A 24921-nucleotide genomic window follows, 5' to 3' on the forward strand; every position below is an offset into this window, starting at 1 on the left:
ACCATGACAGATTGTATGAAAGAAGCAATTATTGATATCTGGACCTACTTTTTTTTTCAGCATTCAGTGATTGTGAAGAGATCCATTTTTTTTTCCCTTGAAACTCTCGGGTTAATTTTTGGGGCTGAAGCTCGTGGTGTCGACCCTTGCTCTAAAGTGTGGATCGGAAGATCGAGTGTGCAGATCAGTGCACCTGATATGTGCCACTCCTGATTGTGTAATTCTTACAATTAATGACCAGAATTTGGGAGTGCCACAATTCAGGTTCACTCATCTCTACACCTGCTCATCCCATCGGCCCCTCACAAAATATCTCCATACTTTGATTTCACAGATAAGAACACAGCAACACACTATTGTAATGTACTGCACTCAAATATAATGCGATAACTATTCCGATCTCTGCAAAACCTTCTTGTATGCAATTTTATCCCATTCATTACAATCACGTTGTCATCATCATCATCATAGGCAGTCCCTCGAAATCGAGGAAGACTTGCTTCCTCTCTAAAAGTGAGTTCTCAGGTGACTACAGTGCAATACGGGAATTACAGTCTCTGTCACAGGTGGGAAAGACAGTGATTGAGGGAAAGGGTGGGTGGGGAGTCTGGTTTGCCACACACTCCTTCCGCTATCTACGCTTGATTTCTGCATGCTCTCGGCGACGAGACTCGAGGCCCTCCCGGATGCTCTTCCTCTACTTTAGGCAGTCTTGGACCAGGGATTCCCAGGTGCCGGTGGGGATGTTCCACTTCCACGAAGTGGACCTCTGGCCATCCCAATGCCTGCCCTCAGTCAGGAGCGAATACCTGGGAGAGGGAAGCATTACCTCAAATCTCTCAACCCCACTTTCCACGCCTCGGACCTCTCACCATCTCACCGAAGGGCGCTGCTCAGTGTCGAGCTTACGGCTCGCATCCCACCATCAGCAACTAGGCCCATACAGTAGTGCCTGGTCTCCAGTCGTCTTGGACCCCCTTACCACTGGACCAAGACCTTGCTCTGCTAAGCCCGTGCGGTAGCTGGTGTGCAACGACCATCCCGCATTAAAAGAACTCACACACAGGCATCTTCCACCCTTCAAATCACGTTGTAATACATGTCTATGTATATAAATGTTGTGGAAAAATGTACATCTAAAAATATAGTAATTAGAGATGTCTGTTTATCTCCAGTGGTTTTAATTGACAAAAATCTCAGGTATGACATCACTAAATACAGCAGTAGTGAAGTGCAGGATTCTCAACTAAACTTCCCAATATTTGAAATCCATATATAAAATACGCTCTTTTATAAAGTTTTTAAAGTCTAATTAGTAATTGGTTTAAGTTTGTTTTAATAAGCTCACTCATTCTGATCTCAAAAAGATAGCTGATCGTGAACTTGAAGCAAACTTTTTTTTTTAGGGAATGAATCCGGGTTGCAAGATAACTCCACTTTGATAATCTGTTCCAGTGTACAGGGCTCTGTCCTTTACTCTTGACCTGAATTTTCCAGTTCTTTGAATCCACTTGACGTGTATACAACTGGACATTACCTCGCAAATTTTGTGCTGATTTCTTCCCTCCTTGCATGTATGTTCAATGTGATTACATCTGAATAAATGCTTTCTTTTTCAAAGTCCTAAGTATTTATACAGAGGGATGGTTTTCCTTTAACCGTTTAATCAACCATACTGTACACTTGCTTGTGTGAAAATCACGATTTCAGGAATGTTATTGTTTAATGCTTACTCTTTTATTTCCTCTATCCAGAGTGCTGCAGCAATCTCTGCCACTGTTAGTGATGACAACAAAATCATAGTGTCACTCCAGCCATCTGATGTGACTAATGGATCCTCTCTTTACTATGTGAAGATTACACAGTCTGTTAACCTGACCAATTATAAACTCCAGTTCAAAGACTTCAACAGTTCACTCCCTCCTCCTGTGGTCTTCAATGCTTCTTACCATGGGATCTACTACTTGGTTACCCTCCTGACCGGAAACTCAAAATCAACTGTTAAGCCGGTACATTTAGTTGCTGTACTAACAAGTAAGCAACTCTTTTTTTAAAAATTTATTACACTCGTCGGTAAGTTAAATACAGGGTAATGGGTGCCTAGGAATGAGTAACCTGCCTGGGAGGCTCAGATGGTAACCTAGGCCACAAGAATGAAACCTGGTTTCTCACCATTGTCTGGATGCCCAGATTCGAGCACATTCTGTCATTTGTTACTGTATGCAATGTCTTTCGAAAATGGATTCCTGCATTTGGCATTTAGTAAGTTCTCAGTTTAGCTACAATTGTCAAGGAAATTCCAGTGTCTGGCATCAAGTGGTGTTCATAGAAGGACAATTTGCTGCCGAATTACATCACAGAAGACGTGATATATAAAACAGTTAGTATTAAATTACATGAAAATCCCAAACAGGAATATATTGGGGGAGGGGTTGGCGGGGAGGTGCAGCCTGTGTTTGTTGAATCATATTTGGGTTTATTTGACTAAACTTTGCTTCAATAACATTTCTTCTCAACACAAGAAAGTGTCACCGAAACCTGCTGTTGACATTGACAATATCTTATTTACCACATCAAATCTGGTCAAAGAACTTCAAAATTTGACATTCTACTCCCACTTACGCATAGTTGATGACTTGTCAACTAGTAACTAAAATACCTGTTGACATTTATTTAGAAATTTCAGCACATTCAGGAACTTTGGTGTTGGGTTTTCTGGATTCATGTAATTACCAATGAACATATTTACTGTTGCAGGTTTTTTTTAATGTGGTGGTTTACTGTTTGAATGACTAGTCAGTAGATTGACATAGAAAGGTTTAACCGATATTTATTTATCTAGAAAAATAGAAACATAGAAAAATAGATGCAGGAATAGGCCATTCTGCCCTTCGAGCCTGCACGACCATTCAATAAGATCATGGCTGATCATACACCTCAGTACCCCTTTCCTGCTTTCTCTTCATACCCCTTGATCCCTTTAGCCATAAGGGCCATATCCAACTCCCTCTTGAATATATCTAATGAACTGGTATCAACAACTCTCTGCAGAAGAGAATTCCACAGATTCACAATTCTCTGAGTGAAGAAGTTTCTCCTCATCTCAGTCCTAAATGGCTTACCCCTTATCCTTAGACTGTAACCCCTGGTTCTGGACTCCCCCAACATCGGGAACATTCTTCCTGCATCTAACCTGTCCAGTCCCATCAGAATTTTATATGTTTCTATGAGATCCCCTCTCATTCTTCTAAATTCCAGTGAATACAGGCCCAGTCGATCCAGTCTCTCCTCATATGTCAGTCCAGCCATCCCGGGAATCAGTCTAGTGAACCTTCCTAGTGCACTCCCTCAATAGCAAGAACGTCCTTCCTCAGATTAGGAGACCAAAACTGAACACAATATTCCAGGTGGGGCCTCACCAAGGCCCTGTACAGCTTAACCATTTAAAATGGCTATTGTTTTCACTTGATGCCAACAAATTCATAGGATAGGTTATAATCTATTGATACTGTGGGGAGGACTTCACAATCCCTAGTTCCCAATCTGAAAGCTGCTCACCAAGATAGAGCTATAACATTAGAGCATGATTTCCTGACCTGATTAAACCATTCTGTGGCAATCCAGTCAACTCATTTAAACACCAAACTTTATTTGTTGTTGTTAATAACTTCATATGTAGAATCACGTGCAATTTTGTGCAACAATTGTCAGTCGGAAGAATGGACCCCTTTCTCCAGCCAGTTGCCGTTCTTCACATTACAATTAAAATAACTGCTAACACCTCGGTCAAAAAAGGACACAAGTGTACTAACTGCTTTATATTAATGGTTGATCTTGATCTTGTGTCATTGATGACTGAAGCATCCCCACACAAAATCAGGGAAGAAAATGAGGAAACAAAATTAAGGTTAAGTCATCCCAGCGTTCTCCAATACTTCTCCTTAGTAGCCGACTTCAGAATAGTGTTGGTAAAGGACCAGGAACATGTTGTACACGGGTACCAATAGTAATCGAAAAGGCTAATGGAAGGTTGGCCTCTATCTCAAGGGGCTTGGAATTTATAAGTGAGGAAATAGTTGTACAGAAGATAAAGGTTTTAATTAGAGAGGGATTCCAGCAACTAAACCTCAATGCCATGCCATTGTTCCTTGGCAGAGCTCCTTTTTAGTTCTAGCTGGAAGAAAGATGTAATAAAACATTCAAACCAATATTTTCCCATTAGAGTTTGGCAGATAAAACTCCATGCTAATTAAAGCAACAGCCATTTCTGAGTAAGTGACTTCCCTCTCGCAGAATAGTAACCAAGTCTGGGGCTACCTTACTGTTTTACTGACTGAAGCATCTTTAGCTGAGAGTGTGCCAAACCTTAATGTACCAACACCTGGAAGATTTAATTTAATAAAATGTCCAATATTTAATCAAGCAGATTGCTTAGTTTTTTGCGGTACAGAATAATTGTAGCTTTAAGTGACCACCAGGAAAACAGCTGTCTTTGAATAGACAGTGGGGCTGTAGCACAAGAGTGCCAGACGCAGGCTCGCACCTCTGATTTTCCCCAGTTGCCAGCTACAAGGCGATGTTTAAGCAAAAGGAAGGGAAACCCCAAGCTAATCTTGGATAGAGACAGGCTGGCACTGTCTCAGGCCCTGAGAACAGGGCCAGGAGAGAATCTCAAGAGGAGAGAAAATAAGTATCTCGAAGTGGTAGAAACTGAACTCCCAGACTGTGGAGGGGGGGTCTAACCTGGGGGTCTGTGGAATGTCTGATTCGAAAAATCAGCAAGTTGAGATTGTGATTTACAACCCAAGAGATATTGTGGATCATAAGCAAGGTACTCAGTAAGGCTATAAAATGAAGGTTTAAAATCCTCTGTCTGGAGCAAGGCCAGGAGGAAAACTAGCTGCAGGATAGGAGAAATGATCAAACTGGGCATTAAATAAAGATCAACAGAGTCCCTGTTAAAGAGAAAACAGACAGTAGAACAAAAACAGGTGACATTAGAATAACTAGCAAGAGATTCTTTTAAAGAAAGTGGCAAATGAATACTCTGATGCAATAAAAAGAGGGATACAGGAATACAAATACAGATACAAGAATAATGGCGAGAACTTGCTTGGAAAGTTTTGACTGGGAGAGATGCCAACAATGATGAGGATTTTCAATCCAATCTGAAGATATGAAGCTTGATGTCTATAATTAAGGATCCCAACAACTTACACTGGGATGTGACTCTTCCTGCCATCACCCCCCACCCTCAAAAAAGATGTTTGGGGCCAGAGAGTACAAAGTTAAAGAGGTGCTCCCTCATCTTGTATGCAGGGATGTATTTATTTGTATGCAAGTGATCAAATATATTTACTTACCAGCAGTATAAAGGGAAATTATGTAGCATGTTCTTGGAACCATTCGGAAAACACTTATTTTGCTGGTTCTGACCCAATCTTTTTCTTTCTCAATCCTCTGTTGAAATGTGCACACCCCAGCAAACCCGTCCCCCACAACACTGCAACCACTGACTCTCTTCGAGCAATACCACCAGCTTATTGGCCCAAATTTAGTATTACACCTGAAACAATCCTGTTCCTCGTTACAAGATATATTCAAACCTGGAGTGGGGAAAGGGACTTTATTTAGCAAAAAGAGTGAAAGAAAACAAAAACACTTGCTTTCAGAAGTTTATAACAGCTCAATAAATGAAAGTAGTATTTCTATCCACTCCATAACATTCATCTTTTTAAACTTGACTGGACACAAACACTGTCTGATATTTTTCTCACCTCAGCGGGGTAGGAGACCCTGTAGAAACAAGTTAAGATAACCTGGCTGGTATAAATGTTCAAACAATATATCTGAACTACATGCGTCAAGTCTTTATGTAGTACGCTCCCTAACCCCTGTGGCTGGGTATCGTGTGAGATGATGTATTTGCACGTCGCAGTTTGTCAAGGCTGCTCCTGTTCACACTCAGTTCTCTGTTTTGATCTTTATAAACATGTGCACCTTCATTGAAAGCACAAGAAATGGGGAATTCAGCAACACTTACTGGTTATTCTGTGATGCCATGTTCTCCTTTATCCTCTTCCTCCCTACCATCCCCCTATACTAATAATGATTTTATTAGAACATTTAATGATTAATTTAGCTCAAGGCAGCATAAAAGACACCAGTGTGATCACATGTTGACTTGCTTTCCTTCGTCAAATTATATTTTAGCCTAAATATACAGTCTACATTTGATCTTTTACAATGGACAGTGCCACAACATCTAATTGGATGTAGGCGTAATTTTCTGACTTGGTACTCCTGGCAAGGAGCCTTGGGAGCTGGGAGTCTTTATTTGAAATTCCAGTACACAGCATGTGCCAGAATTTACAATGTGCTGTTTCAGTGGGCATGGCTCCTGGCTGAGAGTGAGGCCAGCAAATTACCACATTTGTGTGTGTTTGAATATATGTGTGTTCCCTTAATGGTGTGTGCATGTGTGTTTGAATTCAAACACACACACACACATATATTCAAACACACACACACACACACCATTAAGGGAACACACATATATTCAGACACTGACAGACAGAGAGTGAGAGACACACACACAGACAGAGAGATAGAGACACACTGGGGGGGGGCTGTCCCAGCACACTGTTGGAGGGCTCCCGGTGCTGCAGTCGGTAAGTAGAAAATGTTTTATTTATTGATTTTTTAATTTTTAAAATTTTTTATTGATTTTTCTTTGGATTGATTTATTGGTTGATTTATTGATGTATTTATCATTTATTATGATGGCTCTTTATTTGTAAAACTGAAGTGTTTAATGTTTGTAAACTTCCCTTTAAAACCCCCCTCCACCATTCCCTACGCCTAATTTTCTAAGTATAGACAAGGTTTTTCTGAGCATACAAAAATCTACACTTACTCCATTCTAAGTTAGTTTGGAGTATGTTTTCACTGCCTAAACTTTCAAAACAGGCGTAAGTGGCCAGACACGCCCCCTTTTGAAAAAAAAATCTGTTCCAAACTGAAACTGTTCTAACTGACTAGAACTGGAGCAAACTAAATGCCAAGAATTGCAATTTCTAAGATAATCCATTCTAAACCAGTTGCTCCAAAAAAACAGGAGCAACTCAGGCCAAAACTTGGCCCCTATATTTAGGCTAAAATATACATTGACGAAGGAAAGCAAGTCAACATGTGATCACACTGGTGTCTTTTATGCTGCCTTCGAGCTAAATTAATTATTAAATGTTCTAATAAAATCATTATTAGTATAGGGGGATGGTAGGGAGGAAGAGGATAAAGAAGAACATGGCAGCACAGAATAACCAGAAATTGTTGCTGAATTCCCCATTTCTTGTGCTTTCTATGAAGGTGCACGTGTTTATATATATAATATAATGTGTGTGTGTTTGAATAAATGTGTGTGTGTTTGAATATATGTGTGTGCGTGCATATGTATGCACATTTGAGTGTGTATATGTATGTATGTTTGTGTGTGTATGTTTATGTACATTTTCTCCTAGTGGCTATTTTAAACTTTCAAATCTAGGTGTCTGACAAATAGTTACATTAATTATCTTTAAACACATTCTACATTCCATATAAATGTGGGCTGCCCACACCAGCCCCAAGATTTCACTTGCTTACTTGATCCAAATCCAATTACTAGGACAGGAAATTGCAGTGTGATGTTTTGCTGGCTTGAAGATGTAATTAAGGTCGCGCTTATAAATAGAAGTGTTAACAAAGACTCGCTTTACTTCAAAGAATTCAAACTTCAAAAGCAGTATTTTCCAATTTATATTCAGTAGCGCACCGTAACCTGAAAATAGTTGATCCTAATCAGTATAAATGTATTTCTACTGTTCCATTCAGTCATGTCCCTGTGCTCCCATTGCCCTTCCTGTGATTGCCTGTATCTGTGCTGCCTTCTGATAAAGGATTCAATATTGACTCCTTCAGAATTTTTCATTTTGAAATATGGCGATATATTCAGTAACTATAGTAAATAAAGTCCATCCAACCACTTTAAACTGGAAATTCCATATTGCAAAGATCCCAGTCTTGGGTCTAATCGTACTTGCTTGTGCACGTGACATTGGGTTATATTTCCTACTGGACATAACTCATTATTCCAGTCAACCGTCGTTTAAGGTCAAGATCAACAACAGCTTGGTGTACTTGATGTCAAGATATGCGCTGGCCAGTTAATTGTTTTAGAATTGCCTATAAAGGAAACTGGAATGAAAATCTTATCTAACATGAAGAATGTACTTTGTTTCAAGATAGTAAAATCACATACTTAAAAAAAAATGACACTTAAGTGGCATAATAGCAGCACCAGACTCCAATGTATTATGCTACAGTGTTAAGTCGCTGTCTTGTGTTCTCAATTTCCCAACAAGCAAGTTCCTAATTGGGGCCATACCATCAGGGGAAGAGACACAGAGACCAGGTTCTGGTCAACATGGAAAGAGGGAGTTTTTTTTTAAAAAAGGTCACAGCAGGACACTGAAGTACTTCCCAAGAGTGACATTTGCCGAGGCCTGGGAAGAGGTTGCTTGGCATTCGCTTCAGAGTCCGAAGGTTGTGGGTTCAAACTCCCCTCCAGGATTTGAGCATATCATCAAGACTGACTAGTGCAGTACTGAGGGAGTGCTGCATTGGCAGAAATGTTGTCTTTCACATGAGGCATTAAACCAAGGCCCTGGCGGCCCCGCAGGTGGACGTGAAAGATCCCATGTCACTATTCGAAGATGAGCAGGAGAGTTCCCCCGGTGTCCTGGGCAATATTTATCCCTCAACCAACATCATTAAAACAGATAAACTGGCCGTTTATCTCATTGCTGTTCGAATAGTGGCATGGGATCTTTCACGTCCACCTGAGGGGCCTTCCTGTGTGTAAATTTGCCTAGAGAACCACAATGACTACACTTCAGATGTAATTCATTGGCTGTAAAACACTGGGGCATCCATGGGGCATGAACAGTGTTATAGAAATGCTAGTTCATTCATTTGCTCTTTCTAAAGGGGGTGAGTAAAGTAGTGTGCTGTTTATAAAATTGCGAATAAAGCATAGCCCTGTATTCAGACAATTTCTACTGGTTTATATCTGCAAAGTGAGCACAGTAGTGATTTTTTTACATAATGCTGTGTTTCTTACTATAAACTCCTGTCATTACACATACCTCATTACAACATCTTCCCAGATTCCTTATGGAAGCTGCATGAAAGCTGATTTAAAAGCTCTGCACTTGATAAAATTAATCTCCATAGGAGGTACTTTGCACATAGGAGGTAATCCACATGTATTACCTCAATTGGAGGTAATCACATGTATTAAAAATGTTTAATTGTAACTGCCACTTCCTCTGTCTTTGCTAGAACCACTACCAGTCAACAGTGTGGCTATATATGACTACAAGCAATCCCCACAAACTGGAGTCCTCTTTGACATTGAATATCCAAAGCAGACCACCAACTTTTTCTCAAGATTAAAATTAAGCTACTTTGAAGGCAATTATTATCGATCATCGCTCCATAAGGGTAAGGACGCATCAATTACCCGGGTAATGTCTGATTTCCACCAATGTTTTTTGTAGTCGATAAAAGGATTTTCTTGAGTTAATTGCAGATTTCAGTCCAAAAGTAAAATAAAACAGATTGTACTTGGCTAATTCTGGTTGGACTGATATCTCCCAATGTATACCATGATGTGGAAACATGAATCAAGATAAGTGATTGAGTCAAAAAATCAATTGCAATAGGACTAATTTGCAGGATTATGGGGAGAACGCTGGGGTGTGCGATTTAATTGGACAGCTCTTTCAAAGACCCAGCACAGGCACGACCATTCAAATGGCCTCTTTCTGTGCTGTAAGAACGTTTTATTATGTTAAAGGCGCTGTATAAATATAAGTTGTTATTGTTGTAAGATTCAATGATTCTATGAAATTGAACCTTTTCATGGTTCTTCGGATATCCACACCTACAGGCACCACCAAGCTTGCTCAAAACCAACCAATCATATTCCTAAATCTTTTTTTCAAACTTGTCTTGGTAGCTTTGTTGCTTTCTGACTCATGAAATGCCTCAAATTTATAATATAATGAATTAAAAAATTGCACGTTCTTTAGAAAATCACCAAACATCCCAATGTTTGGAAGAAATCCTTGCACTAACTTTCTTACTAATGGGCCTTCCTGTCTTGCCTCATCTCCTCCTCCACCCCCTCGGTTCCCTACCTCTGCCCTCGGTTCCCTCTCTTCTTTACCCCCATCTCCCCCCACCCCCAGCCGCCCTAAAAAAATACCTGTTGAGGTTCAGTCAGTTGAAAATTTAGACATTTTTAGGCAAGGGTATTAAGGGTTATGGAACCAAGGTGGGTAGATGGAGTTAAGATGCAGATCAGCCATGATCTAATTGAATGGCGGAACAGGTTTGAGGGGCTGAATGGCCTACCGCTGTTCCTATGTTTCTCCTCCATCTTCACCCCACCCCCCCAATCATTCCTTGAGCTATCAGTCTTCATTCACCACCATCTTCCTCACCAGTTCAGTGCCATTTTGGAACCCCTATGCCCGTGCTTTTTCCTCTCCAGTGGGTCAGCTTCACTGGCTGGGAAACTTCGAGCAGTTCCCGCTCCACCTCTGTAACCCCGCCTGAAGAGGAAATTCCTGGCCACGGGTGATGTCCTGGGCCCCTGCTCCTTGTAAATAATTCAATTACTTTTCATGATTTATTGTTTTTAAACAGTTCTTCACGGCTGGGGTCCGCTTTTTAAATTTGGAGTTTTATGTAAGACCATCAACTCTCTCAGCGGATATCGTACCTTTCTCTTGGGATCTCGGGCTTTCCTGCCACTATTCCCCACCATTCCCACCCCCAAGACACACTCTTGACTCCATTTAACTGCACTTTTCTGGGACTCCTGTCTTCTGTTGCTGCCCTGATCTTGAATATTGCCACACACTGTGGTGAACATTCATGATTCACTGAATTTCTGAAAGTAATCTTTTGTGTAAGGCAGTTTGAGACCCGCAAAGGATTCTACCTAAATGTTAACTTGCTACTGTTGTTGAACCTCTTCCTCCGATCACATGACGTAGCTACTCCCATTGTCTTCAGAAGATTAGAATGGACAATTGTAGGTTGCGCAGCACTGGCCAAATTTGCAAGCCCCTAATTGCAATAATTCTGTTTTTAAAAAAAAAAGCAAGTACTTACAATCTAATTCATTTTGAACACAATCCCCAGGTTAGGTTGACCAGAAGTGTTGTGTGGTCACATCGTATACAAGGTAAGTGATTTAACAATTGAGGTGCACATGGTCAATATGATCTTCTGGATTGGTTTTGCTCGCCTTAGGAGGTTGGAGAAGAATTTTCTAGATCTTTTGCGACCCCCCCACCCCCCCACCTTCGGGGGGTTAGGAAGTGTCTGTTTATGAGGCCCCAGGCATCAAGAACGTGGGGCAGATTTGATGGACCAGCTAGTCTTTTCCTGCCCGTCATGTTCGGCCGATGGAATGTGCCTTTTGACGCACTTAATCTCAATTGTTCCCCAAATGACTACAGGTGAATTTAGACCAATAGGGTCTAAGTGGTTTTGCTTGACACCAACACTGCAATGTAGAGTGTAAATGCAGCTTGAATCCAGAGTCGAGGCCTGATCTGACAACAGGAATGAATCAGATTGAGACTCCCTGGAGAAATAGATTCCTTCACAATTAGTTTAGGCATCCGCACCCAATTTACAGTATACACATTTAACGTTGGTGGAAAATCTCATTAGGCCAATGCTAAACTTATAACACAAACTAAATTCATTAGAACACGAGTGTTAAACATTTTAGTTAAAAGTAGTGCATTTTATTTCCATACTAATATTTTTTTTTTCTTGAGGTAGTAGACTGTAAGCAGTTGCCCAGCTACAACCTATGTTCTTTCCATAAGCTGGCAATAGTGGGGGTGGTATGATAGGAACATGGTAAAATTGTTCTTCCAACATGTTTCTATCTAACTTGTCACTGCATAATGGCCAAATAATGCTGGAATATTGAAAGCAATCTTCCAAGTGAGCACTGGCAGCAGGGAATCTCTCAATCACCATTTATCGAAAAATTATGGGAAACAGGTGGGATTCCCTACTACCAGTGCAACTTTGCAAAATTGGCCCCCTTCTACATATTCACAACCTTTATTGCTTGATGTAACTGTGCGGTGGTGTTTTTTTTTTTATAAACAGATTTTCTGAAAGGCAAGTTAATTTTCAACACGTGGCTACCCGGAACATGCTACAGTAACATCACATTTCAACTGGTTGCAGAGGCTAATGTCAATAGAGTTCCATTAATGGAGTACAGTGCTGTTGGTCATGAGCCAAAACATCACCGAACAGGTAAAAACTCAATTCATATGCTTTTCCAAGATAGTGCCTCAGCCACATGGAAGACTCAGTAGTAGCCATGAGAATAGGCAGTCCCATGGTAACTAGATTCTCATCCGTTCAGATAGAGCCGAGAGGTTTGATTGGCTTTCAGGCAAGGATATCTCATGGAAGTGCAGCACTCTCAATATATGGACAAGGCTCCTTTCCTTTTGACTTAGCTTAGACATCACTGCTGTCTTGACTAAAAGAGAGACCATCAGTGCAAAAGTGAGGTGGGACTAAAAGTTGAGAAACAGGGAGGTGGGAAGGAGGGATGGGGTAAGAGAGAATGAATTACTGTATATTTCTGGTGTTTCTTTAGATTGGTAAATAAATTCCTGATTTGCTGAGATGTAATAAATCATGTGTTTAAGTGTGTTCTTCATATCTCGGTGATGGAGTGAGGTCCTTTACTCTCAACAAACCCACCCAAACCAGGCTACTGAATTAAGAATTTATCTACAGGAAAGAGCTGTGCTTCCTGCCAGTTGATTTGCCTTGCAGCATTGGTGTTAGAAGCCATGAAGAAAGCTCCAGGTGACCATTCTGTTCTTCTAGCTGGAAGGGGATAGTACAGATTTAACCATGTGAGAGAAGGCAATTCAGCCCACCAAGCCGCTCCACCCAGACTCCACACAACCTGTTCTTCTTCTAGGGAACACTACTTGATTTCCCTGACTTCCCTTGAAAAAAGGTGCCCGTTGATCTAACTCAATCATCTTCTCTGGGAGCTTGTGCCAGATGTTCACATTCCTTCGGGAATTTTTTACCCCTAATCTCTAACTTCACTCAAGGCAAGTGAACGTTGTACTTGTGTGCTTATTGTCCAATATCAATAGTTTGGTTATTTCCATGTTATCAGTATTTAGAAGATTTGAGTCTCCAGCAAAAAACAAGTTTAGTTGCTTGAGCCTTTCTTTATTTCTTAGTCCCCAAAGGCCTGGGAATTATCTTGCTCACCCTTCTATGAACCTTCTCTAATGTGGCTTTATGCTTTTTGAGGTAGGCGGAATGAAAATGTGTACCCTACTTAAAAACTGGACTGCCCATTGATCTGAAAAATGTCAATATAAATAGTTCTGTGGGCCAAGCATCTGATTTGCCTTAATTATTACCTCACACTGCCCAGATGCTTTCTGAATATGATCTTTCAAATTCTACAATTTTAGGCTTCTGCCCATGGATAAATTTTAGCTGCACCCTCCTTTATGTGTGTGTATCCAGTGAGATTAGGCTTGCCATTGGCCTACTTAAAATAAAATCCTTTCACGTTATACACACATTTCTGTTACCTGTTTCAATATCCATTACCCTACATTTATCCATATTAAATTCATCTGTCACCTCAATCCATCTAAAAAAAGGCCTTACCAAATACGATCAATCCCTTTTCTACTGGTTGCCTTTTCTCAGCCTCTGTAAATTTATTGATCTTCTACTACAGAAACTCATGTTTTGTATTATTCCCAAATACTGTGAGCAGCAGCAGCAGCCTCAAAGCAGATCACTCTGGGACTCCACTGTCACTTTTACTAACATTTGTAAAAACTTTACATATTTTGTAGAAAAATAAATATTTTTGTCCTCATTGTATCAGCATAATTAACTCTCTAAATTTTACAGCAACCTTTCCCGGCACAGAGCTTCATGAACAAGAATAACTATCGGGTTCAGGCACAGATTTAGGGTCAGCACGATTTACTGCTCGTTAAAATGGATGCTGTGCGGGCCACAAATCAGGTGCACTGACCTCGCGACTAAGTTCCCGACATGTGAAAGTCTAACCTGGTGTAATGTATTTGCTTCATGGGTTCTTTGCTTAAGAATTCATAGCAACACATTGCTATTAAGAACTGGTTGGTTTATTAACAAAGGTTTAACAATCACACTATACATTAACATTTCATCCACTAGGCTCACAACTGCATACCTCATCGTGACTGGGGTTTTATTGAGTCTTTTGAACATCACATGACTGGCTAAGCCACTCACAGTGCAACAGCTCTACAAACCTGTGAGTATCTACTCACAGGTGCATACATTACACCTGGGAGCAGTAAATTGTGAATATAATGCATGTGTCAACAATGACAAAACAATGTGCATCACGTGTTGAAAACAAGTACAAATCCATTCAAGTTGATTTTAAAAGTTATTTTGTCGTGGGATGGCCAAATTCAATAGTTTAGTATAATGGAAAAAAACTCTTTTAAAAGCATAGAATAAAATCGGCAGTCATCCTGACTTTATTTAATACCTCATCAATAAGGAAATCTCTTTATTTTCCCTCAACAGTTCCCTACCCCCCAAGCAATGTGACGATGAGGATTGTGTATGAAAGAGGTCGATCTGTCGGTGAAATTCATGCTGGCCATGAACAGTTTGTTCTCAGCACTAACAAAACTGACGAGGAGGGAAGTAACGCGATTGATGCGGAGGTCAACGAGCTCGCGGCAAACAAGTCAGTCGGCTGGAGCGATTATAAATCGACTAATGAAGGTGACGAGAGAATGATCGCTGACTGGGCGCTGGAGTTCCAAGCAGACAGTAAAGAGATTTCAGCAAGTGGAAGCGACTATTTAGATATAATGAATGTCACTGAAGAAGATCTGCAGAATATTGCTTATACAACCACAGAGCCCGCGCGCTCAATCAGCAATCCGGAGACAGTTTGGCTTGTGCTCGAATGGTTCCCTCCAAAGCCATCTACAGCCTATGATGGTTTCAACATTTACATCCAAAGGCAAGGTAGGCCAAGCTACCAATACCACTACTGTAAAATACCACCGGTGTGATACCAATATATTGGATTATGTTATCATCTTCATTATTGTGTCAGCCATGGCTCAGTCGGTTGCTTTCTCACTTTTGAATCAGGCGGTCGTGGGTTCCAGCCCCACTCCAGAGACTAGAGTGCATAATCCAGACTGACAGCCTAGGGAAGTGCTGAGGGAGTACGGCACCGTCAGAGGTGGTGCCTTTCGGATGAGAGGTTAAACCGAGGCCCCTTATGTCCTCTCAGTTGGACCTAAAAGATCCCAAGGCACTATTTGAAAAAGAGCAAGGGAGCTATCCCTCCCACACGCCCCCGCTCCCCCCAGTGTCCCGGCAAGCATTTATTCCTAAACCAAAATCACTAAAAAAAAAACAGATTATCTGGTCATTATCACATTGCTGTCTGTGGGATCTTGCTGTGCTCATGTTTGCTGCCTTGTTTCCCACATTACAACAGTGACTGCACTTCAAAAGTACTTCATTGGCTGTAAAGTGCTTTGGTATGTCCTGACGTCGTGAAAGTCACTATATAAATGCAAGTTCTTTTCTGTACAGTAGGTTGATTAATGAGATGGGGCTACAGCATCATAGCCCTGATCTTTGTCCCACGCTCTCTACGAGTAAGGCTTCTCCCCGCGGATCACGGAATTAGCCCTGTAAGGCCGACGTGCCAGGTGTCAGGCACAGTCCGGACTGTGCGTACAGCAGGGAAATAAATACTCTTCATAATATACGCGTACAGAAAAATAACTACAAATGTGCAAAAGAACCTTAGAAACATAGAAAATAGGTGCAGGAGTAGGCCATTCGGTCCTTCGAGCCTGCACCACCATTCAATATGATCATGGCATATCATGCAACTTCAGTACCCCACTCCTTTCAAAAATAAATACCGAGAAGTCACCTTCAAAATAACAATTTTTCAATAAAGCATTGAAAAGTTGCATTGAAGTAACTTAGGAATCACAATCATGATTTTTGATCACCTGCATCGACCCTGAGAAAAATAAACTTTGAAGCAAAAATGATTCATTATCTGGCATTGTTAACTGCGTTTCTTCGTCCACAACTTTTGAGATCCTGATGTTCTTCCCTCTCATAATAGAACATAAAACTAAAATGAACACGGCCCATAGATTTCGGCGCTGCAGAGGACTGTATCAAAGATGCCCTGTAAACAGTTTCAAAAGATTCAGTACTTTGCACATTGATGCTCATTTTAATCTTTCTTCTTCTCCTGCAGGGAACTCCGTTGAGATTTTTACAGTAGAAAACAACAGTTATGTGTTTAAGATGGAACTCCGAGAGCCAGGGAAGTACGATATAAATGTAACAACAGTCAGCTCCTTTGGCATCTGTCAAACTAGAGAGAGCTCATCCAAGAAACCCGTGACCTTTTACCTAAGTAAGTATCTTGGTTGTGTGGGGTGAACAAGAGGACTTCAGCACGACAATTCAGTTTCAGGCCCAATTTCAGGAGTTGAAATCTGTTACAAATGTACTAGGCCAGGGGCAAAAGGCCTCCACTGAACAGCTCCAACACAAGACCAAAAACAAGTGAATAAGTACACCCGCCCTTACCCCCATGACCAATTAGTTTACCAGAAACAGAGGCATATCTATTACATGTTAAGCAACTGCTCTAAAACCACATGGGTACCGTCCTGTCCCTTGGAGCATCAGAAGATATAGACGTCCCTCTAAACCATCACCAAAGCACAAATGCCAAGGGCTTAGCATAAAACTTTATCTGTTGCCTGACCTTTGATTGAGCCTGTGTAAAATCAATCCAATGTGAGAACTAGCAGCAAGATGCTATAATTATGGTACCTTCATAAAATCATTTTTAACTTCAGTAAAATGTATCCGTGAATTTTATGTGGAGAGAAAAAACACCGATCCATTTCTTTCATCAAGCCACCCATCTTGTTTCGACCAGAACCATTTTGACATTAGTTGTGACAGGAAAGCGGTAGGTTTGTTGATTTAAAAAAAATCTAATTAAAGCAGCCTAGAAAGGGGTTGGAAACATGTTCCTGGACATGACCACTGGAACTTTGCCAAGATTCATAGATGATTGCGACAGAGAATGAGGGACCTCTCACCACAGCTGGTGGAAAATCTGACCCTTGACCTTTCAAACCCAATTTTAACATTCCCAATTTTGTGAGGTACAATTTTCGGGCAGGCTAGAGGCATTCACACGGGTCATTTAAATATAATAACCTTTGGCAACATACAGAATTTCACGACTTCCTCTGAGGCTCTGCTCCCATATAAAATGGGCACATTGTTGTTGAATGGACGAGGCCAGCTTTGGAATATTTATTAAAGGAAGATTTTAATTAAAGTTGAAGTCTAATTTGGGGGTGGGTGGGGGGATTTTGGCAGTGAGCATTTATTAACTCGCATTAGACATCTTTGCATATTTTTTTTTTGTTTCCATTTTGTATTTCTGCTATCCTATGGATGAAAGTAACCATGTCTACAAAGGTTGGTACACTTACCTTGTCACTTCTGATGCCAATGCCTTGGCAGCCGTACAGCAGGACCATCACCAAATCGTCAGTTTTGCTCACTCCCAGTAGAGTTTTGCACTTCAGTCTCACCACACTCCTAAATTTGTTGACCCCCCCCTGCCCCCAGCGCCCCACATACTCAGTGACTCTGGAGCAGGTGTGGCATCCACCATGGGCAGACCTCTCTATGCCATCCGTATGGAGGAAGAGAAGGAGGAACAGCAATACGTGGATTGGGGAGGAGAATAAGGTAACATGGCTGAAGATAGCAGCCCACCAAAGTAGGAACCTGTGACTGGTGACGTGTTGGAGGAGCTCTGTGTCCCAAGGGTGTGATTGTCCAAGGCTGGCATTCCACTTCTCTGCAACCTCCTTCGTCAAGATCTACAGATCTTGCTCCATTGCCGGAGCAAGCTCTGTCTGTCACTATGCAAGTGACCACTGCCCTGAACCTTTTTTGCAACAGATCCTTTCAGGGTGCTACAGGGAATCTGTGCATCATCAGTCAGGGAGCATTTGGGGGTGGGGGGGGGGGGGGGGGGGGCAGTGAAGAAAGGAACAGAGTGATTGGGAGCTTACCTTGTCTACTCTGGTCCGGCATTGCTGTGCAGTCCTCGGTGCGAGGGAGTTGGCAGTGAGTGCCAGGGCCATCTCCGTCCAGGGGGCACGGCTAATGTTCCTGGACAGCTTGCTGCCTACACACTCGGGACTCAGTCTTGCCTGTTGTACACCTCTTCCAGAAGGACTTTCAGGTCTTCAACCCTCTCTGGCATTATGTCTCATGAGCACAGATGGTCTGTGGCTGCTCATGGTTCTGGCAGGAGGCACTTCGGATCAGGTCGAGAGATACCAAGTGTATAAAATCCAATGGTGTTGAAGAAAAAATATCTGCATCAACCCCCGACATTCCCCAAGTGCTCTAATGAACACTTCTGCACTAAAGTTTCCTGGGGCTTGAGCTGCTTGCTGTGCTCATAGAATATAATTCAACCAGAACTTAAGTCACTTCATATGCAAATTAACTTATCCAGAAAACTTGCGTGTGACTCTCTGCTGGTGAATGGACATTGAGGGAATTTAGTGCCTCTTGAGTATATCTCCTCCCAATTATTACATTTCACAGTAATGCCAAGGTACTGAGCTTCCATTTTAATGGCAAACAGCAACCCTTTAAGTTTCCCACATTACAACAGTGACCACACTCCAAAAGTACTCCATTGGCTGTAAAGCGCTTTGAGATGTCCAGTGGTCATGAAAGGTGCTATAAAAATGCAAACTGGCTCACCCAGAGACATGCGGGCCTCTCCATCCCTTTGCTCATTCCTGACCTTGAACAGTTGGAAATTAAAGTGAAGAACATGTCCTCATAAAGTTCAGCGAGGCCAGCCCCCATCCCCCTGCTAGCAAAGGTACACCAACTTCACAAGGCACTATAGTCCCAATATTCCACCCTAACCATACATACGTACAACCAAAAGCTTCACGAGCATTAACCGATGTTTGGGGTTACAATAACCAAGATTCACTGTGTCTGACAATGGTTTCTTGATTTGCTTTCTCTCCATTTTAATAAAAACATTTCTGTGTCTTACCTTGTAGGCCTTGTCCCATTATCTATGTTTCCTAAAGGAAATACTTATTTCTTCAGTCAACGGGAATCTCATTCTTTTGATTTGGTCATATAGGCCTGCGGCTTATGAAAACGATCCTTTGAATGTAACCTTGCAGTCCCATGAGAACGTGGGACCTTTTCCTGGTGATGATTCTCCTGGGTGGAGTTGAAAAAGTGGGCAGCTGGTCTGAAGCTTCTGAGGCCTATGAAAGCAAATCATAAATTCCACCCATGTGTAACAGTCTACTCATTCAGCCCCATGTGTGGGTAGCTGTGGGGTGTTTACTCTACTGGTAAAACCTATTAATTATAAGTACAATAGGAATGTTAAAACAGCATGAATTGTTGAATTTCATTAAATGAGTCAGCATAGAATTTGTAGATTTCTGTTTGAGAAAAGTAGGAGAGAAGAGATAAATGGGGAAACATTAAGTAATGGAAAGCTCGGTTACTGTAACCTCAACCATCTGTTGATTCTCTCAAAACCATATCCCTTTTCTTTAAATTGAATTTTGCAAGATGGAAATAATGCATCAACTGAAGATCTAACATGTCGGCAGTATAGAGCCTATCATTACTTTCATCGTGTCTTTCAATGATGCCACCACAAAATCGGGCAGCCCAAGTTTGCCACTGAATTCCTGTCTTGCAAAAAAAAATTCTGTTCTCACTTACCAGCTTCTTGCTTTTGCTCTGTTTTCTTTTTCTCCTTCACTCTTTCCCTTTTCATCTCTCCTGCTTTCATTTTCTCTCCTTTCTTTGTTCTCTTTATCTTAATTTCCGTCACTCCTGCACTCTCTTTCGCTCCTGCTCTCTCTCCCTCCCTCTTTCTATCTTTCTCGTGGGTTTGAGACTCCAGGGGCTAAAAATTCTGTTGCACCCCGTTTGTGACGATAACTTTTAAAATCTCCGAAAAGTAACGCCAGGCAACAATCATTTTTGTCTCCCGGGAAATTCAGCCTTAGCGCTCGACGGAGGAAGTGGAGCCCTAAATCAAACGCTAAGCACTTCTCTTAGCGTGATAAAGTGTGTGAGAGGGACGGTAATGGCAGAGCGCTGAACGATGAGCCGTGCAGCTCTGCCGGCATCAGAGGCTCCTTTCCTCATTGGTTTACAACACTCTTGTACTCAGTTCTGTGTGACCAGGGGACCTGTGCAACTGCCATTACAGCCACAATCACTGAGAGTGGAGGGCTTTGCCATCGCGCAGTAATGAGGCTTTCAAAACTTCCAGCAGGCGCCAGACTGGTGCAAAAAATAAAGTTTGGCCTACCTGAACACTTCTGCCTTTAATTATCACTCCCCAAGCAACCATCCAAGGTGACAACAACATCTCTTGCTGCCGTTGTTAATGCCGGGCGATACAGCAGGGGGCGGGAGCAAATTTCACATCTGGGGCAGTAACAGGGCGCTGCGCACTTGATAACGTCATGATCTACGAGGCGCTAGAGACCCAGGCAGTAAGTGTTGGCCCCAGTGCAAAACTGGAAGGGAAGGTGGCGAGCATCACTGAATTCGCTGCACCTGGTCAGTCACCCCTTAGCATCCCATTACCGACCCCGCAGGCGCTAACGGGAGGCGCAACGCAACTGAATTTCTCCCCCTAAATCTTTAGAAGTCAAAAATTTGGTGCATGGTCATAATTTTTTAATGTCTGCGTGGTGTCAGCGTCAGCTTAGGTTGTGGGTTCAAGTTCCATTACCACCAGAGCACATAATCTGAGCTGACACTTCAGTGTTCTACTGAGAAAGTGCTGCATTGTCAAAGGTCTGATCTTTCAGTTGAGATGGGATAGCTCTGTTGATAAAGGATGAAATCACTGCAATAGTGAGAAATGATATTGGCTCAAATGATACAGATACACCATTTTGGATACTGTTGGGGGAGATGACTCATCAGGGGAAGGCAGCAGCAGCTAATTTCATGGCACCATGGCTCTGCTGCACAGAAGGGCAGGAAAAAGAGTGGGAGAGCTATAATGATAGGGGATTCTATTGTAAGGGGAACAGATAGGCGATTCTGCGGCCGTAAATGAGACTCCAGGATGGTATGTTGCCTCCCTGGTGCAAGGGTCAAGGATGTCTCTGAGCAGCTGCATCGCATTCTGGAGGGGGAGGGGGAACAGCCAGCTGTCGTGGTGCATATAGGTACCAACAATATAGGTAAAAAATGGGATGAGGTCCTACAAGCTGAATTTAGGGAGCTAGGAGTTAAATTTAAAAATTAGGACCTCAAAGGTAGTAATCTCAATATTGCTACCAATGCCACGTGCTAGTCAGAGTAGGAATTGCAGGATAGTTTAGATGAATACGTGGCTTGAGGAATGGTGCAAGGAGGAGGCATTTGCCATATGCCCATCAGCCTCTAATCTTTCACCAGGTCCTTTCTAACTGTCTTTGACCAGTGTGAATTGTTGTGTACACCTGCCTCCATTGATTTCCCCATTAAAGCTAACTTGAGAAAAGGAGACTTTAATTAAATTCCTGGGGCATTGAAACAGGTTCTGGTGGAGGTGGGACCAGTACAAACTGGATGGTCTGCACCTGGGCAGGACCGGAACCTATGTCCTAGGCAGAGTGTTTGCTAGTGCTGTTGGGGAGGGGTTAAACTAATATGGTAGGGGGATGGGAACTTATGCAGGGAGGCAGAGGGAAGTAAAAAGGGGGCAGAAGCAAAAGGTAGGAAAGAGAAAAGCAAGAGTGGAGGGCAGAGAAATCAAGGGCAAAAATCAAAAAAGGACACATTACAACATAATTCTAAAAGGACACAGTGTTTTTAAAAAAAACAAGCCTGAAGGCTCTGAGTCTCACTGCGAGGAGCATTCATAATAAGGTGGACGAATTAACTGCGGAGATAGCTGTTAACGGGTATGATGTAATTGGGATTACGGAAACATGGCTCCAGGGTGACCAAGGCTAGGAACTCAACATCCAGGAGTATTCAATATTCAGGCAGGATAGACAGGAAGGAAAAGGAGGTGGGTAGCGTTAATGGTTAAAGAGGCGGTTAATGCAATAGCAAGGATGGACATTAGCTTGGATGATGTGGAATCTATATGGGTAGAGCTGCTAAACACCAAAGGGCAGAAAACATTAGTGGGAGTTGTGTACAGACCAAACAGTAGTAGGGAGGTTGGGGATGACATCAAACAGGAAATTAGGGTACAGCAGTTATCATGGGTGACTTTAACCTACATATTGATTGGGCTAATCAAACTGGTAGCAATACGGTGGAGGAGGATTTCCTGGAGTGTATAAGGGATGGTTTTCTAGACAAATGTGTCGAGAAACCAACTAGACAGCAGGCAATCCTAGACTGGGTCTTGTGTAATGAGAGAGGATTAATTAGTAATCTGGTCATGCGTGGCCCCTTGGGGAAGAGTGACCATAATATGGTAGAATTCTTCATTAAGATGGAGAGTGACACAGTTAATTCAGAGACTAGGGTCCTGAACTTAAAGAAAGGAAACTTCGATGATATGAGACGTGATTTGGCTAGGGTAGACTGGCAAATGATACTTAATTGGTTGATGGTGGATAAGCAATGGCAGATATTTAAAGATCACATGGATGAATTACATCTATTGTATATCTTTGCCTGGTGTAAAAATAAAGCAGAAAAGCTGGCTCAACTGTGCTAACAAGGGAAATTAGGGATAGTGTTAAATCCAAGGAAGAGGCATATAAATTGGCCAGAAAAAGCAGCAAACCTGAGGACTTGGGAGAAATTTAGAATTCAGCAGAGGAGGACTAAGGGTTTAATTAGGAGGGGGAAAATAGAGTATGAGTGTAAGCTTGCAGGGAACATAAAACCTGACTGCAAAAGCTTCTATAGATATGTGAAGAGAAAAAGATTAGTGAAGACTAATGTGGGTCCCTTGCAGTCAGAATCAGGTGAATTCATAATGGGGAACAAGGAAATGTCAGACCAATTGAACAAATACTTTGGTTCTGTTTTCACTAAGGAAGACATGAATAACCACCCGAAAATACTAGGGGACCGAAGGTCTAGCGAGAAGGAGGAACTGAGGGAAATCCTTATTAGTCAGGAAATGGTGTTAGGGAAACTGATGGGACTGAAGGCCGATAAATCCCCAGGGCCTGATAGTCTGCATCCCAGAGTATTAAGGAAGTGGCCCTAGAAATAGTAGATGCATTGGTGGTCATTTTCCAAATTCCCATGGACTCTGGATCAGTACCTATGGATTGGAGGGTAGCTAAAGTAACCCCACTTTTTAAAAAAGGAGAGAGAGAGAAAGCAAGGAATTATAGACTGGTTAGCCTGACATCGGTGGTGGGGAAAATGCTGGAATCAGTTATTAAAGATGTAATAACAGCGCATTTGGAAAGCAGTGACAGGATCAGTCCAAGTCAGCATGGATTTATGAAAGGGAAATCATGCTTGACAAATCTAGAGTTTTTTGAGGATGTAACTAGTAGAGTGGCTAAGGGAGAACCAGTGGATGTGGTGTATTTGGCTTTTGACAAGGTCCCACATAAGAGATTAGTGTGCAAAATTAAGGCACATGTTATTGGGGGTAATGCATTGACGTTGATAGAGAACTGGTTAGCAGGCAAGAAGCAAAGAGTGGGAATAAACGTGTACTTTTCAGAATGGCAGGCAATGACTAGTGGGGTGCCGCCAAGGTTCAATGCTGGGTCCCCAGCTATTTACAATATACATTAATGATTTGGATGAAGGAATTGAATGTAATATCTCCAAATTTGCAGATGACACTAAGCTGGGTGGCAGTGTGAGGTTGCAGGGTGACTTGGACAGGTTAAGTGAATGGGCAAATGCATGGCAGATGCAGTATAATGTGAATAAATGTGAGGTTATCCACTTTGGTGGCAAAAACAGGAAGGCAGATTATCTGAATGGTGACAGATTAATAAAAGGGGAGGTGCAATGAGACCTGGATGTCATGGTACATCAGTCACTGAAGGTAGGCATGCAGGTACAGCAGGCAGTAAAGAAAGCAAATGGCATGCTGGCCGCCTTAGTGAGAGGATTTGAGTATAGGAGCGAGGAGGTCTTACTACAGTTGTACAGGGCCTTGGTGAGGTCTCACCTGGAATATTGTGTTCAGTTTGGTCTCCTAATCTGAGGAAGGACGTTCTTGCTATTGAGGAAGTGCAGCAAAGGTTCTCCAGACTAATTCCCGGGATGGCAGGACTGACATATGAGGAGAGACTGGATCGACTGGGCCTTTATTCACTGGAGTTTAGAAGAATGAGAGGGATCTCATAGAAACATATAAAATTCCGACGGGACTGGACAGGTTAGATGCAGGAAAAATGTTCCCGATGATGCGGAAGTCCAGAACCAGGGGTCTAAGGATGTAAGCCATATAGGACCAAGATGAGGAGAAACTTTTTCACCCAGAGAGTGATGAACCTGTGGAATTCTCTACTACAGAAAGTTGTTGAGTCCAGTTCGTTGAATATATTCAAGAAGGAGTTAGATGTGGCCTTTATGGCTAAGGGGATCAGGGGGCATGGAGAGAAGGCGGGAATGGGGTACTGAAGTTGCATGATCAGCCATGATCATATTGAATGGTGGTGCAGGCTCAAATGGCCTGCTCCTACA

General features: G+C 42.1%; 1 protein-coding gene across 1 annotated transcript in view; it reads left to right on the plus strand.

Annotated features, from left to right (window-relative positions):
- ptpro (protein tyrosine phosphatase receptor type O) overlaps positions 1–24921 on the plus strand; it is a 163819-nt gene that overhangs the window by 71317 nt on the left and 67581 nt on the right. Inside the window, 5 exon segments of the mRNA XM_070896667.1 lie at positions 1755–2034; positions 9382–9543; positions 12244–12396; positions 14722–15174; positions 16445–16606. Of these exon segments, the coding sequence (XP_070752768.1) occupies positions 1755–2034; positions 9382–9543; positions 12244–12396; positions 14722–15174; positions 16445–16606 (1210 nt within the window).

This window comes from Pristiophorus japonicus, chromosome 13 (genome assembly GCF_044704955.1).
Source record: "Pristiophorus japonicus isolate sPriJap1 chromosome 13, sPriJap1.hap1, whole genome shotgun sequence".
Classification (NCBI taxonomy): domain Eukaryota; kingdom Metazoa; phylum Chordata; class Chondrichthyes; family Pristiophoridae; genus Pristiophorus; species Pristiophorus japonicus.